Below are 15,989 nucleotides of genomic sequence, written 5' to 3' on the forward strand. Positions count from 1 at the left end.
TCCTGTAAATTGCACCTAAGCACGAACAAAAATAAAATTGTCCAGAGATTGTAAATGTAAAGGTAGCAAAGACAGATGGACAACACTATCAAGTAAAAACCTCGAAAATCGCCCCTCGACCAATGTCAAGGAACAAGGGATCTTGTCTCCACACAAAACGTTTTTAGGCCTTTAAATAGTCTCGAAAAAACCCTTGAGGTTTGGTAGGTCAACAAAATCGTTCACATCAGACATGGCCCTTCCTGTTGACAATTTTTTGTTGAAATGCAAATACTTTGTTTAGTGCGAGCTAAAACTAGCAGAGCCTGTGACTCCAATTTTCATTTAAAATATTAAATTTATGCCTTAAAGAGAGCGTTACTAGACACTTACATTTGAAGCACAGCTTATTAATAATGCGATATTAATATCTTATAATAGAATTCTTGTTTTGCAGTATTGAATCCTTGCTCGTTTGTTGTTTGAAGAGCTCCATCGAACACGGTTACCTTTACGTTGCAGAAATGAAAGGTTTTGGCGTAAATGTCTTCAGTTTCTTTTTTTTGGACATTTACAGTATCGTTTGTTTGGTAATGAAAGCTTTCTTAATTTTACAACTGTAACGCCCGATTCAAATACTTTACAGGGGTCTCAAAGTTGGAGTGGAAACGGACTTTTGCTGAAATTGTCTTTACAGGTTTAGAAAAGCTTTTGCGGTGATTGCCAGTTATGGCTTTTGCTGTGAACAGTTGTCTTTTATCCTGTAAAGCTTTTGCAGCGATTGCCCTCGATTATGCAAGATTTATTTGTGGGGTTGGACTTAGAAAAGGACTTTTGCTGAAATTGTCTTTACAGGTTTAGCAAAGCTTTTGCGGTGATTACCAGCTATGGCTTTTGTTGTGAACAGTTGTCTTTTATCCTGTAAAGCTTTTGCAGCGATTGCCCTCGGTTATGCAAGATTTAATTGTGGGGTTGGACTTAGAAACGGACTTTTGCTGAAATTGTCTTTACAGGTTTAGCAAAGCTTTTGCGGTGATTGCCAGTTATGGCTTTTGCTGTGAACAGTTGTCTTTTATCCTGTAAAGCTTTTGCGGCGATTGCCCTCGATTATGCAAGATTTAATTGTGGGGTTGGACTTAGAAACGGACTTTTGCTGAAATTGTCTTTACAGGTTTAGCAAAGCTTTTGCGGTGATTGCCAGTTATGGCTTTTGCTGTGAACAGTTGTCTTTTATCCTGTAAAGCTTTTGCGGCGATTGCCCTCGATTATGCGAGATTTATTTGTGGGGTTGGACTTAGAAAAGGACTTTTGCTGAAATTGTCTTTACAGGTTTAGCAAAGCTTTTGCGGTGATTACCAGCTATGGCTTTTGCTGTGAACAGTTGTCTTTTATCCTGTAAAGCTTTTGCGGCGATTGCCCTCGGTTATGCAAGATTTAATTGTGGGGTTGGACTTAGAAACCGTCTTTTGCTGAAATTGTCTTTACAGGTTTAGCAAAGCTTTTGCGGCGATTGCCAGTTATGGCTTTTGCTGTGAACAGTTGTCTTTTATCCTGTAAAGCTTTTGCGGCGATTGCCCTGGATTATGCAAGATTTATTTCTGGGGTTGGACTTAGAAACGGACTTTTGCTGAAATTGTCTTTACAGGTTTAGCAAAGGTTTTGCGGTGATTGTCAGTTATGGCTTTTGCTGTGAACAGTTGTTTTTTATCCTGTAAAGCTTTTGCGGCGATTGCCCTCGGTTATGCAAGATTTAATTGTGGGGTTGGACTTAGAAACGGACTTTTGCTGAAATTGTCTTTACAGGTTTAGCAAAGCTTTTGCGGTGATTACCAGTTATGGCTTTTGCTGTGAACAGTTGTCGTTTATCCTGTAAAGCTTTTGCGGCGATTGCCCTCGATTATGCAAGATTTATTTGTGTGGTTGGACTTAGAAACGGACTTTTGCTGAAATTGTCTTTACAGGTTTAGCAAAGCTTTTGCGGTGATTGCCAGTTATGGCTTTTGCTGTGAACAGTTGTTTTTTATCCTCTAAAGCTTTTGCGGCGATTGCCCTCGATTATGCAAGATTTATTTGTGGGGTTGGACTTAGAAACGGACTTTTGCTGAAATTGTCTTTACAGGTTTAGCAAAGCTTTTGCGGTGATTGCCAGTTATGGCTTTTGCTGTGAACAGTTGTCTTTTATCCTGTAAAGCCTTCGCAGCGATTGTCCCTCGGTTGTGTAAGAGTTATTTTTGGGGTTGGAGTTAAAACAAGGACTTTTGCTTAAATTGTCTTTACAGGTTTAGCAAAGCTTTTGCGGCGATTGCCAGTAATGGCTTTTGCTGTGAACAGTTGTCTTTTTTCCTGTATAGCTTTTGCGGCAATTGCCCTTGGTTATGCAAGATTTAAGTGTGGGGCCTTTGCAGAGATTGTGACTTTTGAGCAATTTCGGCCTTGGGCTGCATATTTACATATGATAAGCCATAACAAAGACCACATGGGGGGGGGGGGGGTGGGCGGGGAACACGCAGCGTTCCTCTCTTCCGTCTCTCAAGACTATGCAAAAAAGGACAGAACCGGACAAGTAGTTAAAATAATAACCATTATCTTTTACCCACAGAGATGATGGAGGTAGTGATGGAAAGGACACTGATAGTGAGACTAACTTTACAAATATTAAGGTAATTGTAGCTGTAGTTATGCTTACTTACTTACCACTTTGCAACTGTTATGGTAAAGTCACTGAATGAAGGTTCCAAAGCTTGAGATAATTGATAACTACATCACGTTCTTTTTCCACATATCAAAAACTCACGAAGACAAGCAAATCGCTCATCACCAGCGGTGAAAACTATGAGATATGTCTGGAAATCTTTTCCGTGGAAAAAAACTAACTCAACACCACTTGCATTCACCAGGATACTTTTTATTAGTTTTTGCTAGTCAGTGGATTAAAAAATAATAATAATAAAATTATAAATTAAATATGTTTGTGTTGCTTTCGTTGTTTATGGCTTACACTAAGTTGAAATAATATTCCCATCTACGTTACTCTATCTTTAGATGTCACACGTCGAACTATGGCTTCAAAAGAATGTATCCGAAGGAAGGGACGAAGACAACATTGTTTCTAAGGAAGAGATATGGGAAAGTTTCTCTTGTAACGCAGATGTAGAGGTGGGAAGAGAATTATTTTTTTCTTACCTTGGATTGGCGCTGTCTCGTTTGGAGTACAAGAATGTGTGTCCGGTTAGTAAAAAGGGCCGGCGAGTGGGATACAAGGGGCTAATTTTGCTGAGTGCTCCTGTGAGCGATAAAAAGGTGCAGTCATGCGATAAAAAAAATCTGTCGGTGTCAGTTTCACGTCGTGAAGTCAAAGCGCCTGAGAGTTTCAATGAAGAGGTCGCCGCGGTGTGGCAGTCTAACCAGCGCAAGACTGTGCAAGGGTGGATGTGTAAAAACTACTGCGAAGGAGCAGAGAATGACATCACTACGAAGCAAAACCTGTGGATTCATTACAAAGAAAGCAATCAATTGGATGAGGATCCCAAAAAGTCATTTTTGGCGCATGTAGGTAACCTAATAAGGCACCCCACTTTTGCAAAAGTACGCCAAATAAATAAGAGGAAGAAGCCAGGTGCTTTCCAGTTCCTAAGGCGGAATTTGCCTTGCGATATTACGGTACGTACTTGTGCGAAACAGCCATCGTCAACCAGATCAGCAGCATTAGCAGCTTCTGCTAATACTTTTACCAGCGTAGCTGTGAAAAGAAATACATTTCAGGGACAAGAAACAAGCCCTGATCGTTCCAAATCGCATTCCAGTGGTCAGCGGAGTGTCCCTGGTAGTCCCTCTACGATTATAACCGATTTGAAAAGTGTCCTGGATAGAAATCCTGACGAAACTACGATGATTTGTTCTGATATCTCTCTTACAAGCGGTGGCGACGAAATTTTCGAGAGTGAAGGAGGTTTCAACAACTATGCCAAAAAGGAATATTCAGGAGGTGAGACAGACATATTTCATAATGATTCACCCGAGGATATTACTAGTGATCCTGATCATTCAGAGGATGTAGATGGCGACAACGTCTGTCAAACAAGTGAAGATGGTGATGCGAGTAGTGAAAGTGATATAACCAAAATATCGAGCGGTGCAGAGGAAATCATACCCGTCAACAAGATAGAGTCACCATCTGCCATATTTGGTCGGTTCCATAAGAAACCGTCCACTTTGCTTCCTTCGCATCTTCCTGGAAAACCTGCTTCATTTCAGGCTTACTTGACAAGCGTCGTTAAAGATCCCAGCAACATAAATGAGAAGCGTACAGCCCTTTATTTAGCTTCAGGCTGTGCAAAGACGTACAAGAACTGCACAGTCAGAGCCTTTGTTGCAGCTTCGTTCCCCCCCGTCAAGGTTGGCAGTTTTGCGGCCGAGCAAATTAAATATACCTTTGAAGGAGATGTATTCCCACAATTCACTCAAATCGAGAAAAGTAACTTCAGTTGCGCCATTTGCATACCTTACCTCAGATGGGCTATAATTAATAGCATACCTCACTCCAAATGTAGATACCAATCGGCAAAAACTAATGCAATATTGTCGGGTACTGCGACGTTATGTTTCTCTGGCATGGTCCAGCTCAAAGAACATAGCATTTCTCGATTGCATTTGGAGGCAGTGGCCTTCTTTCAAAGAGCCGAGGAGATGGAGCCCTGCAATGGAAGAAAGGAAGAAGCCAGAATAGCGGGGAAAGAACAAAAGCGTATTTCTGAATATTTCCAACAACCTTCAGTGAATTTAAACTAGGAAGGACCTCCGAGTTCCAACAGCAAGCACTCACAAGAAAGAAAGTCAAGTGCTGTCATTTATGGGATTCGGAGGTCGTTAAAAATTTTGGAAGTGATTCACAGATTAGAAGAACAACTGCTGCAGGCCTATTCGAAAAAAGACGCAACAATGGCGGGTTGAAGTGTCATCCACATGAACCAGGTCACGAAAAATGCTCCTCTTACAACGTTTGGAAAGAAATGCACAAAGTGGAAGCCGATTCCCTTAAGGATGAAGCAAATTCAAGTTTTAAGTCAGTGTTTATTCCTCTTTTTAAACAGATGATCGTAAATGGAAAGCCAGTCCAAATCAATGGAGCAATTAAAAGCCTTGACCCACCCTGTGAAGGGGAGGCGTCATCTTATGGTGAACATCCATACACGTGCACTAACTGTTTCCGTCAACTGAGAGACCTGAAAAACACTTTGCAGCATCGCAGGTCTAGGAGTTTAGATGACAAAGCCAACAGACTGGGATTGAAAGGTTTCAATTAAAGGTACGCAAGGAGAGGAGAGATGATGAATGCTCTTGAGAAAGAAAGTCAACGAAGGAAATTGGCAGAAACAGAAGTTAAGGAGCTGGTAAGGAAAACACTAAGCCCTAGAGACTGGGAAGAATGTCTACATCAAGCATGTCTTAACGGGGAAGACCAAATGCTGGTAATTAATCTGGTTCGTTTGATGAAAAGTGGGATCTCAGCAAGAAATCCTATGCAGATTCTCATTTTAAAGAATCTAGTATCAAAGCTTCAGAAAGGTAACAATCATCGTTATGTTGACCTTGTGAAAGACGTAAGCGGGCTATTCAAAAATGAGCTTGGTCCGACTAATTATGCCCTTTTAGCAGATATCTTTGGACTGGCTAAAGAAACGACAGCTGCAAAACACTGTTCGTCTCAATTGAGGTTGGAGCCTGGTTTAAACATGGATGCAATAGATCTAGCTGCAAACAAATTCAAAGGTTTACCCGTGAACGAATCAAGCGATGGTGCCCGTTGCCTGAGATACCTTCACCCACGAAAAGATAAAAACGGCAACATTGTCTTAATTGGGTCGTCCTGGAGTCCTTCTGTGGACAGCTGGAAAGAGGAAGAAATCGTTATACCAAGGAAGGATGCCACTAAGGGGGACTTAGACGACTTCGGAGCGGTGAAAAGGTTAGTGGATGGTCTTATTAAAGGAAATCGGCTAGCGAAGACTGTATCGATTCACAATTTGACTTGTCTGGCAGCACTCGATAAGCCTACAGTTATTAATTGCATGTGGCCAATTCAAGACAAAGGTTACAAGGCAGTCCATCTCTTAAAATACTGGGAGGCACTGAGGAAAGCTTGTTACTTCGACGAATTTGGAGATGCTCGAAAGAGTCCTTTAAATTTGGTTGGTTATTCAACCGACTCAGCTGGGTTTTCATTGTCAGCTGCAATCCATCTGATGAGTCCTTCACACGACAAAATAAACGAAGGAGTTATTTGCCTTGGTCTAGGGCTTGACGACGAGCGTTATTTGGCCCCTTATTACTGGCATCTTCCATCAATTGCCTACCTAGACTATGATCATGAGCAGATACTATTTCTGAAGAACTTGAAATACCAAACTCGAGATTTGACTTTCTGGGATGACAATGGAAACACAACAAAGCTTGCAACTATCGAACACCTCAAAAATATAAAGCACCGTTGCCAGGAGTTGGGGTTAGATTGCGGATTCAGTAGTGCGGATTTGCTCCTCATTTATTTTTGTGACCAAAATTCAGATGCATGTGACAGGCTATTTACTCCACGAATTGCAGATCTTTTGGAAAAATACGTTCCTGGATCACAAGGTACCGTTTTGTATATAAGGGCAGTGTACTTTCTTATGCAACCATTCCGAGTTCCAGACTTTGGTTCACCAGAGGATGTTCAAGAATCGATTTCATGCGGCATCTACATTTTCCGCTTATGGAAGAGGGCGTTGGAACTCAAGAAACTGCGTCTTCATTCTCAGCCGGGGGCAAAAAGTGATCCCTCAAAGCGTGGTCACATTATTACATATGGTTGCTATGCTACAGCAGAAGTTATCTTTTCAGCAGGTACCATCCATCAACTGGCCATGTTTTTGCATTTCAAAGGTCTTGGTCCACGGTGGGCATGTCCGTACAACTCCGGTACCAAAAGCACAGAACGGATTATCGCAGAAATGCAAGGCAAGACCAATGAATTACAATCCCTGGACTCTCAACCAACATTTGGGGACATGCTCGATAGAAGCACGAAAGTCCAGTTCAATATAAATGCGAAACACCGCCTTGCCACAGCTGGTGCAAAGGTTTCCTCCTCCCACAAACGAAAACGGCTTGCGTTCGCCTTCAGATCCAGCAAAGTACAGGATAGCTACGAATACCCTGCAAGTTACTCCGAGTTCAAGGCAGCGCAAATCCAAGCTCACAGAAGAGGAGTCAACAAAGCGCGAGCTCTATTTTCAAAGTACATGCCACAGCAATGCATTGGTCTTTTGAAAGAAAATGACTACTGGGAGAAACCATATACAAGAAACCAGAAGGATGTTTTGTGGTTGACCGGCCGCCAGGAAAAGAGCACAATCTTCTTCAAAAGTCGTTTGCGGTGATAAATGAATATATTGATTCAAAATGCAACGAAGACGAACAAGAAGCAAATATTAACAACCCTGAGGAAAGCCAGTTCGATGGACAACTGCATACAAATGAAGACATGACCATGAAGACCGGTTCCCAAACACCCGAGGATCCTGGGGATGATAACAGCTGTGGGAAAAGATGGAAGATCAGTAAGATAGTTGATGGCAAGGAAACTTACATCCACATCAAGCAGGCCTTGAAACTTCTCCTACCCCGTGAGTACGTATCTCGTTGTCGTCAGAAGAGGCACTGGGCATCACAGTACCTCCCAGGAAAGGAGCCATTGAATCCAAAACATGATATAATCAAGTACTGCAATGTTGCTTTAAAGGTCACCCACAATGGCACACCAGTATACGACATTGGACGAGTAGAGGTAATTGAATCGACAAACGATGGATCGGAGGTTGTCAGCTTTGAAAAGAAGGGGAAGCAGTCGGTGCGTGTACGTTGCTCCTTGTACACGGAGGAAGAGAATGATGTTTATTTCCTATCTAATGATGTGATTCTTATAAAGTGGAAACCACCTTCGGCCATCATTGGAGCAGTAGATTTGCAACCTATCACAGATAGTCCCGGAAAGTACAGGCTTCACTCAGAGTGTAAAGCTTGCTTTAAAGAAATGGGATTCTTGCCAAGGAATGCCAAACATGACATCGACACCAAGTCATCATTAAATGAAACTAAAGATAATGAAGAGGCCAGTGAGAAAGACGACTACTACGAAGTAGACGAAATTTTAAGTCGGCGTCTCTCTAAGGACACCCTCGTATATGAGTACAAAGTAAGGTTCAAGGGCTATGGGGAAGAAGATAACATGTGGTTGCCATCATCGTTTTTTAACCGACCGATAACCTTCGAGTCAACTTCCAAGTTTGGCAGGAAGAGGAAACATAAGCTAGATCCCGATTTGGACCAAGAAACACATCATAAAAGAAAGAAACGTCAAAGCTCTTCTTTCGAAAAGGCCACCGCAAAACCCTCTAGAATGTCCAAGAAAATTTCTAAGAACAGCAAAAACAAAGGAAAATCACTTCGTTCAAGCTTGAAAACCCTTACAGCCCAAGAACAAAGCAACAATGAAAAAGCAAATGACGGTAACACACAATCGAGTGGGATAAATCAAATCGCTGGATCGAATGTTCGAAGTTCTAATGAAGGTGTAACAGGGAAAGAGACAAGACGCAATATCATCAAAGAGGAGGGGTCCTTCTCTCATGGAAAAGAATCCTCAAAAGTGTCATATGAAGTCACAAGTGAGGTAAAATCCCGCACCGCAAAGCTTTGTGAGATTGTTGATGTCGACCAGCTTTCCTCAGATGAAGGGTCAGGAAACGTGACGGGAATACTGAGAGACGTTGCTCGGCGTGATGACAACTTTTGCAATTCAAGGAGGACTCTTGCCAATGCAACCTTTCCTGATGTAGATGCAACGTTGCAGAGGTATATCTGTTGCTCTGATGAGTATACCCGTGGAGTTGGCATAACAGATGCACTGAGAGTAACAAGACTACCACCATATTCTGGAATCGAAGACGCAGAAAAGGAGATGAAGGACGAAGCAAGTTCCCAAAATCTTGTGAGATTTCCGTCCTACGGAACCTTGAACAAAAGGGGCATCTATATCTTGAAGAGATTTCATCGACTACGGCAACTTCGTGACGAAGTCCAATTTGAAAAGAAATGGCTGAAACATTGTTTTTGAAATATGAACATCCGTATAAGAGATGATGTGACTCGCACCCTTCTAGACAGAGTGAACGAAGATGAAAAATACCTGGTGTCTTATAAAAACTATAGGATAACGTCTCAGGAACTTTCAGTCATGTGTGGGGAGAGGTATCTTTCTGACGAAATCATCAATCTATTGATTCAAAGATACTGTGAGATAGCAAACGAGAAGAATCAGTCTTCTACTTTCATCCTTTTGCCATCCTTCCTTTCCGCTGGAGACGTGTCACGAAATTTGATTGGGAGCATTTGTACCGTTGAAGACATGAATGAAGTAGAGGTAATGTTCCTGCCTGTCCACATGCCTGAATTGTGTCATATTTTCAGTGGGTGAGCAATCCGTGTTCTTCGACGACGGATATCATTGTCAAATATCACGAGATCTTCAGGACAGAACAAATATTATTCTCTCTATGATTCACGAAAACACCCAGTTAGTTAAATTTAAACAGTGCGATTGGAAAGAAATTCAGCGATTCAAAGTCCCAATGCCAGACCAACCTAAAGTTGGCTCCGGCAGTTGCGATGTGGCCGTCATATGTGCTGTACGTGATATTTGCTCTGGAAATGACGACCACTTTACTTGGACATATCAAGATACATCATACCTGCGCGCCCAGTTGATGGTTGAGCTCGTTAATCTCGCATAAGCTGCCGCAAGTAATACTTCGTTTCTGCTTCATATCAATATAAGGGAAATCGCTTCACATGAATTCTAGCCAGGAACTTCTCCCGGTTGGATACATATCTAAACATTACAATCTGCACTTACTAGTCTGTATACATTCCTCGCTTACCATAGATTGTGCTCTGCTAGTAATTGGTAATTGATTCTTATGCTCCGCATTGTTCATTATCAAGGATAGATCGTGCCTTCGGGGTATTTGTTATCTTTGGGAACGCATTATTATTCTGTATAATCCTAGAATAGACTGTGCCTTCCTGGCATTTGTTCGTCACCACTGCAGAACTGTCCTTCATCATCAAGGATAGACTGCTCCTTCCTGGCAATTGTTATCATCAGAAACTTATGATTGTTCGTCCTAAGAAAGAATCGTCTACGCTCTCCTGGCAATTCATATCTTCCGGACCTCATATCTGTTTTTCACCATCAAGGATAGATTGTGCCTTCCTGCATTTCATTCCGTCTGTACCGTATAACTGTCCTTCATCATCTAAGAATAGACTCTACCTTTCTGACATTATCTTCCGGACCGCAAAATTGGTCCTCATTATCAAAGGTAGACTTTATATTCTTGGCATTTCATTTCGTCACCACTGCATAATTGTTCTTCATCATCAAGGACAGACTTCTCCTTTCTGGCAATTGTTATCATCTGGAACTTATAATTTGATCGTCATCAAGAAAAGTCTACGTTCTCCTGGCAATTCATATCTTCCTGACCGCATAATTGTTCTCGACCATCAAGGATAGACTGTGCCTTCCTGGCATTTCATTGCGTCTCCACCGCATAATCGTTCTTCATCATCTAAGAACAGACCGTACCTTACTTGCATTTGTTATCTTCCGGACCGCACAATTATTCTTCATTATCAGAAGTAGACTTTGCCTTCTTAGCATTTTATTTTAGTCACCACTGCATAATTGTTCTTCATCATCAAGGATAGACTGTTCCTTCCTGGCAATTGTTATCATCTGGAACTTGTAATTTGTTTGTCATTATCAAGAATAGTCTACGCTCTCCTCACATTTCATATCTTCCGGACCTCATATTTGTTCTTCACCATCAAGGATAAACTGTGCCTTTCTGGCCTTTCATTTGGTCAGCACTGCAAAATTGTCCATTATCATCAATGATAGATTTTGCCTGCCTGGCAGCCGATTTCTTCAACACAGCATAATTGTTCTTCACTAACAAGTTTACAATGTCTCTTTCCGGGATTTGATTTTTTTGTGCACCACGCAATTGTTCCTCATCGTCAACTAAAGACTTGCCCTCCCGGCATGTGATTCTGACACCACCGCATAAATAAATATTTTTGATCATCAAGGAAAGAATGTGTCTTCCGCACATTTGATTTCTTCTGCACGCCGTAACTGTTCTTCGTCATTATCTTTACTTTGTGCTTTCCCAACATTTGGTATCTTCAACACCGTATAATTGTTCTTCATCGAAAGGAAAGACCGTGCCTTCTGGGAATTAGATTCCGTCAGCACTGCAGACTCGCTCTTCATCGTCAAGGATGGAATGTGCCTTTCGTGCATTTTATTTGGTCAGCACTGCAAAATTGTTCATTATCGTCAATGATAGACCTTGCCTGCCCGGCAATTGATTTCTCCCACACAGCGTAATTGTTCTTCTTCAACGAGTATAGACTGTGCCTTCCCGGCATTTAATTTTTTTGTGCACCATGCAATTGTTCCTCGTCGTCAACTAAAGACTTGCCATCCCGGCATTTGATTCTGTCAGCACCGCATAAATAAATGTTTTTGATCGTCAAGGATAGACGGGAATTAGATTTCTTCTACACCACATAGCTGTTCTTCATCAGCATATATACACTGTGCTTCCCAACATATGATATCTTCAGCACCGCATAATTGTTTTTCGTCGCTAGGAAAGACTATGCCTTCGCGCAATTAGATTCCGTCTTCATCGCAGAACTGTTATTCATCGTCAAGAATAGACTGTGCCTTATTGTCATTTCATTTGGTCAGCACGCAAACTGTTCATTATCGTTTGGCGCTGGATAGACAATGCTTTTGTTCTATTTCATTTCTGTATCGGCTTAAATAATGTCATTGTTTTGGATACTGGAATGCACCTTGCGGTCACTTGATTTTGTCTGTACTGTGAGTTGTGCAAAATGTTCATCGAAAATTCGTTGCTTTCTAGTGACAGCAGAAGGCGTAATTTTAGGTAAAATTTGGAATTATGGGGTTTTTTTTTTTGGGGGGGGGGGGGAAGAATAATTACGCGGTAAACGTTTGGCAAATGTGTTCTCTAGACATTCTCTTACTGAACCCAATCTCGTTACCAGTGTTGGGAACCCTGGAAACGTGGTGGTAGTGAGTTCAGGTGTTAGTCTTTAGTTTGCGTTCAAATCAAGTAAGCCAACTATAAATTTATTCTTTCCGGTCTCACAACTTTGCTCTCATTTGGAGTGGAGAGAAGTGAAGGCGACTTATATTTTCCACAGACCAGTAAGAGAGTAGAAATGATATTTTTAGTCCGCGTTTATGTGCACCGAATTCATAAGCAAAGAAAATGTCTCAAACACCACCAAGCTTTCGTTGAGGTTTTTTTTTTGTGTATCACCTGGATTTTCCTGGCTGGCTAAATGTTGGTTATTTTTGGGCTGGCAAAAAAGGGGAGAAAGAGACATTCCTGGCTGGCGAAATGCCTTTTTCGTAATTATCCTGGCTGGGAAAAGCTCGTATGGTAGAGATCCTGGCTGGAAATTGTATTTTTAAAATCTAGCTCTAGCTGGCTTTGGGGAGCGGATATAATTTTGCCACAGAAGTTAATAATCAACCAAAAAACAATTAGTGACTGTTGAAATATTACTGGAGGCGATATCCAATCACTTTATAAATTTTTCTCGTTGGGTACTCCTGCAGTTATACCTTCTATAAATATTATAAATGTCTACATACATTGCTTTCTGTAACTGTTTTTTGTTCACAGGCACGATTCACATTGGAGGTCTGAAATGACATTTAAAAAAACATCAAACACAGTATAAGTTCAGTGTATAATCTATTGACAGGCCACTTAAGCTATGGTATTGTGCTCTCACAGTTACCCGAACTCGTATTGTTAGTCCATTATTTAAAAGTTCACATTCAAAAGAGAAAACACTATATAACCAACTTCTCCATTGCATTTGACATACATTGATCACTTGTCCTGTGCTTGTTGCTAACTTCTGCAATGATAAGAAGAGACTAGTTACATGTAAATTGGTATTTGCATGTCCTCATTTTCGAATAAGTAAATTTTTGTAATGTAACCTTCTGGTCAGCTAGTAACGATTCTTGAAATTCTCTGTTTTGTTCTTCCCTCATTTTCCTGAGATTCTCTGATTTTTCCCTAATGACACAGTAATCAAAATTCAATACCTGGAATTGGAAAATTCCAGTCCAGTTCGGTAATCTCAAATGTGGTCACAGTCATTTACTGGAGCAGACGCTTAAGAGAGCTTTTAATTACAAAGTTTAAAGTGACATTTTAAATGGGGTTTGACAATGGTGGTTATACATGTAACTAGAGCTGGCCTCTTACTTAACCGGAGTATGCACCGAACAATTCTAGGGTGTCAAACAGAGTGCTATGGGATGATTTGTCACAGACAAAAGATTTCATGTCATCCGCAAAAGCAACTAATTTGATTTCATTCCCGTCCACCATGATACCTTTAACTTGGCCATTGTTTCGTATAGATATCGCCAGCAATTCAAGTACTATGATAAAAAGTGAAGGAGATAGTGGATCGCCTTGTCAAACACCTCGTTTGAGTTTGAATGAAGGAGTGAAGAAGCCGTTATTAGCAACACAGCTGGTTATGTTCTTATAAAATGTTCTAATCTATGCTAAGAATGATGTTCCGAAACCGAAGGATTCTAATGATCTTGAAACAAAGTTCCAATTTAGAGAATCAAAGGCCTTTTCAAAGTCTATAGCGGTCATTATGCCCGGATAGTCTCGCGCACTTGTGAATTCCATGATGTCACTAATTGCTCTCACTGCATCAAAGATGGTCCTCCCTTTGACAAAGGCATTTTGATCATGGTGAATAATGTAAGGTAAAACCTTTTCTAACCTTTGAGCGATAGCTTTTGAACCAATTTTGACATCACATTAACTAGAGAGATTGGTCTCCAATTTTTGATTCATCTCCTATCTTTGTCTTTCTTCTCTATTAAGGTTACTACGGCTTGCTTTTGCCATAAAAATAAGCATAATGAAGTGAATCCACTAATAGCGTCCCGAGTTCTGGCCAGAAAAATTTGTAAAATTCAATTGTAAGCCCATCATTCCCAGGCGTTTTATTGTTACTAAATGTGGACAAAACCTTAAAAATTCTGAGTATGTTAACTGGCCTTTGCACAAATCGCGCATTGAATCAGATAGCTTGGGAATTGACGAAGAGTTCTGAAGGAAGGGACAATTTGTATAGTCAGTTCGTATTCCGGGCTTTTCATCATAAAGGTCTGAGTAGAAGTTGTATATTCCATTCATTATGGTTTTTGAATCAGTGGTCTCCTTATCGTTGTCCCGAACCAGTTTTCTTATGCAACTTTTCTTCTTATTTCTAGTTTCTAAATTCAAAAAGTATTTACTATTTTTTCCCCTTGCTCAAGCCATGTCGCACGGGAACGAATCATTGATCCCCTCACAATATAATTGTACTCGTTTTCATATTCCACTTTAGCCGATTCAAGATTTGCTAAGTTTTCCTGCATGGGCGTTTCCGCTATTTTCTCCTCACAAAATTTAAGTTTTCTTTCAATATCTTGCATTTTCTTTCTCCTTTCGTTAGCTTTTGATTTACTGTAAGATATACTTTCCTAACGAATTTTATATTTCATCCAATCCCATTTAACTCTCAAATCATCACAATAATTAATTTCGTCAAGCCACTTTGGGAAACCATCACGTAAGCACTGAGCATACAGGGGGTCTTCTAATAGGCTGTTATTGAACTTCCAGAAAGAGGGACTACGCTGTTGATCTTTTAAGCTGTTAATTTCAAGGGTTATTGCGGAATGGTCCGTTTTGATTGCTGTCACAATGTCTAAATTAGCTACATCGTCTTGTAGGAAATCGCTTATAAGCCAGTAGTCTAATCGCCTTTGAATTATTGGGGTTTTTTGCCTCCAAGTAAACTTTTTAGCATCGGGATTACGGATTCTGCAAATGTCTACTAAATCATTCTTTAACAAAATATCGTCTACAAACTTCACTGATTCTTTTAGCACTGGTTTTCCACCTGAACAGTCTAGATCAGGGTCAAAAGTGATATTCAAGTCCCCGCCTAATATAATTTTGTGATTTGTCCCTTGTTATTGCTCGTCACCAAGAAGTTCAGTCAATGATTGAAAGAACAAAGACTGGCTAGTGACACTATTGGGGGCGGAGATATTTACCAAAAGGAAGGGCTCATCTTGAATTGTTGCTTCGATCAATAAAAATCTCCCCTCCTTATCGGTTTGAATTGATTGCAATTTAAAGTCAAAGGATTTGCGTATAAGGATAGCAACCCCACGACTATGGGTAGAGCCATGAGCGCAGTATATGTCTCCAGGCCATTGTTTTTTCCACTGATTTGCAATATCCTCAGTGCTGTATGTTTCTTGCAAAAAACAAATGTCAGAATTTTGCTTCATTAACCGATTGAAAATTGATTTCCGCTTTTCGAAATTTCGTATACCTCGAACGTTCAGCGAGATTATTTTAAACTTTAGGCTATTACTATCCATTGATATTTATAAAGGTAAAAACAGAAACAATAGAGCAGCAGCTGGTACTCCCATGGGTATTTGCACTTCCCGAAACAATAAACAAAATTACTAACATTAAAACACTCATCACATCAAACATAGAGACAAAAGATTTAAACGTAGCCAGTGATAAAAGACTGATTAGCGCTACATCGTATTGGGTCGTCTCAAGAGTACTCCTTATTTGCGTAGTCCACCAGAAGAGCCCCCAATGTTTCTTTTAAAATCATTACAACAACTAATAAATTGTTTTATCCAACGCAAAATTCAGGAAATCAAAGGAACCTTTTCTTCTTAAAATGAGCATTGTCCCTTTACCTGGATGCCACAGGGTTTTTTATGCTTGTGCATGATATGTACAGCT

At 40.6% G+C, this 15,989-nt stretch overlaps 1 protein-coding gene across 1 annotated transcript; it reads left to right on the forward strand.

Annotated features, from left to right (window-relative positions):
- The first annotated feature begins 7,501 nt into the window (after positions 1 to 7,501).
- On the forward strand, positions 7,502 to 9,133 carry LOC138035416 (uncharacterized). Its single transcript, XM_068882116.1, has one exon. The coding sequence runs from the start codon at positions 7,502 to 7,504 to the stop codon at positions 9,131 to 9,133; it is 1,632 nt and encodes a 543-aa protein (XP_068738217.1).
- Positions 9,134 to 15,989: the final 6,856 nt, after the last annotated feature.

This window comes from Montipora capricornis, unplaced genomic scaffold (genome assembly GCF_036669925.1).
Source record: "Montipora capricornis isolate CH-2021 unplaced genomic scaffold, ASM3666992v2 scaffold_385, whole genome shotgun sequence".
Taxonomy (NCBI): Eukaryota; Metazoa; Cnidaria; class Anthozoa; order Scleractinia; family Acroporidae; genus Montipora; species Montipora capricornis.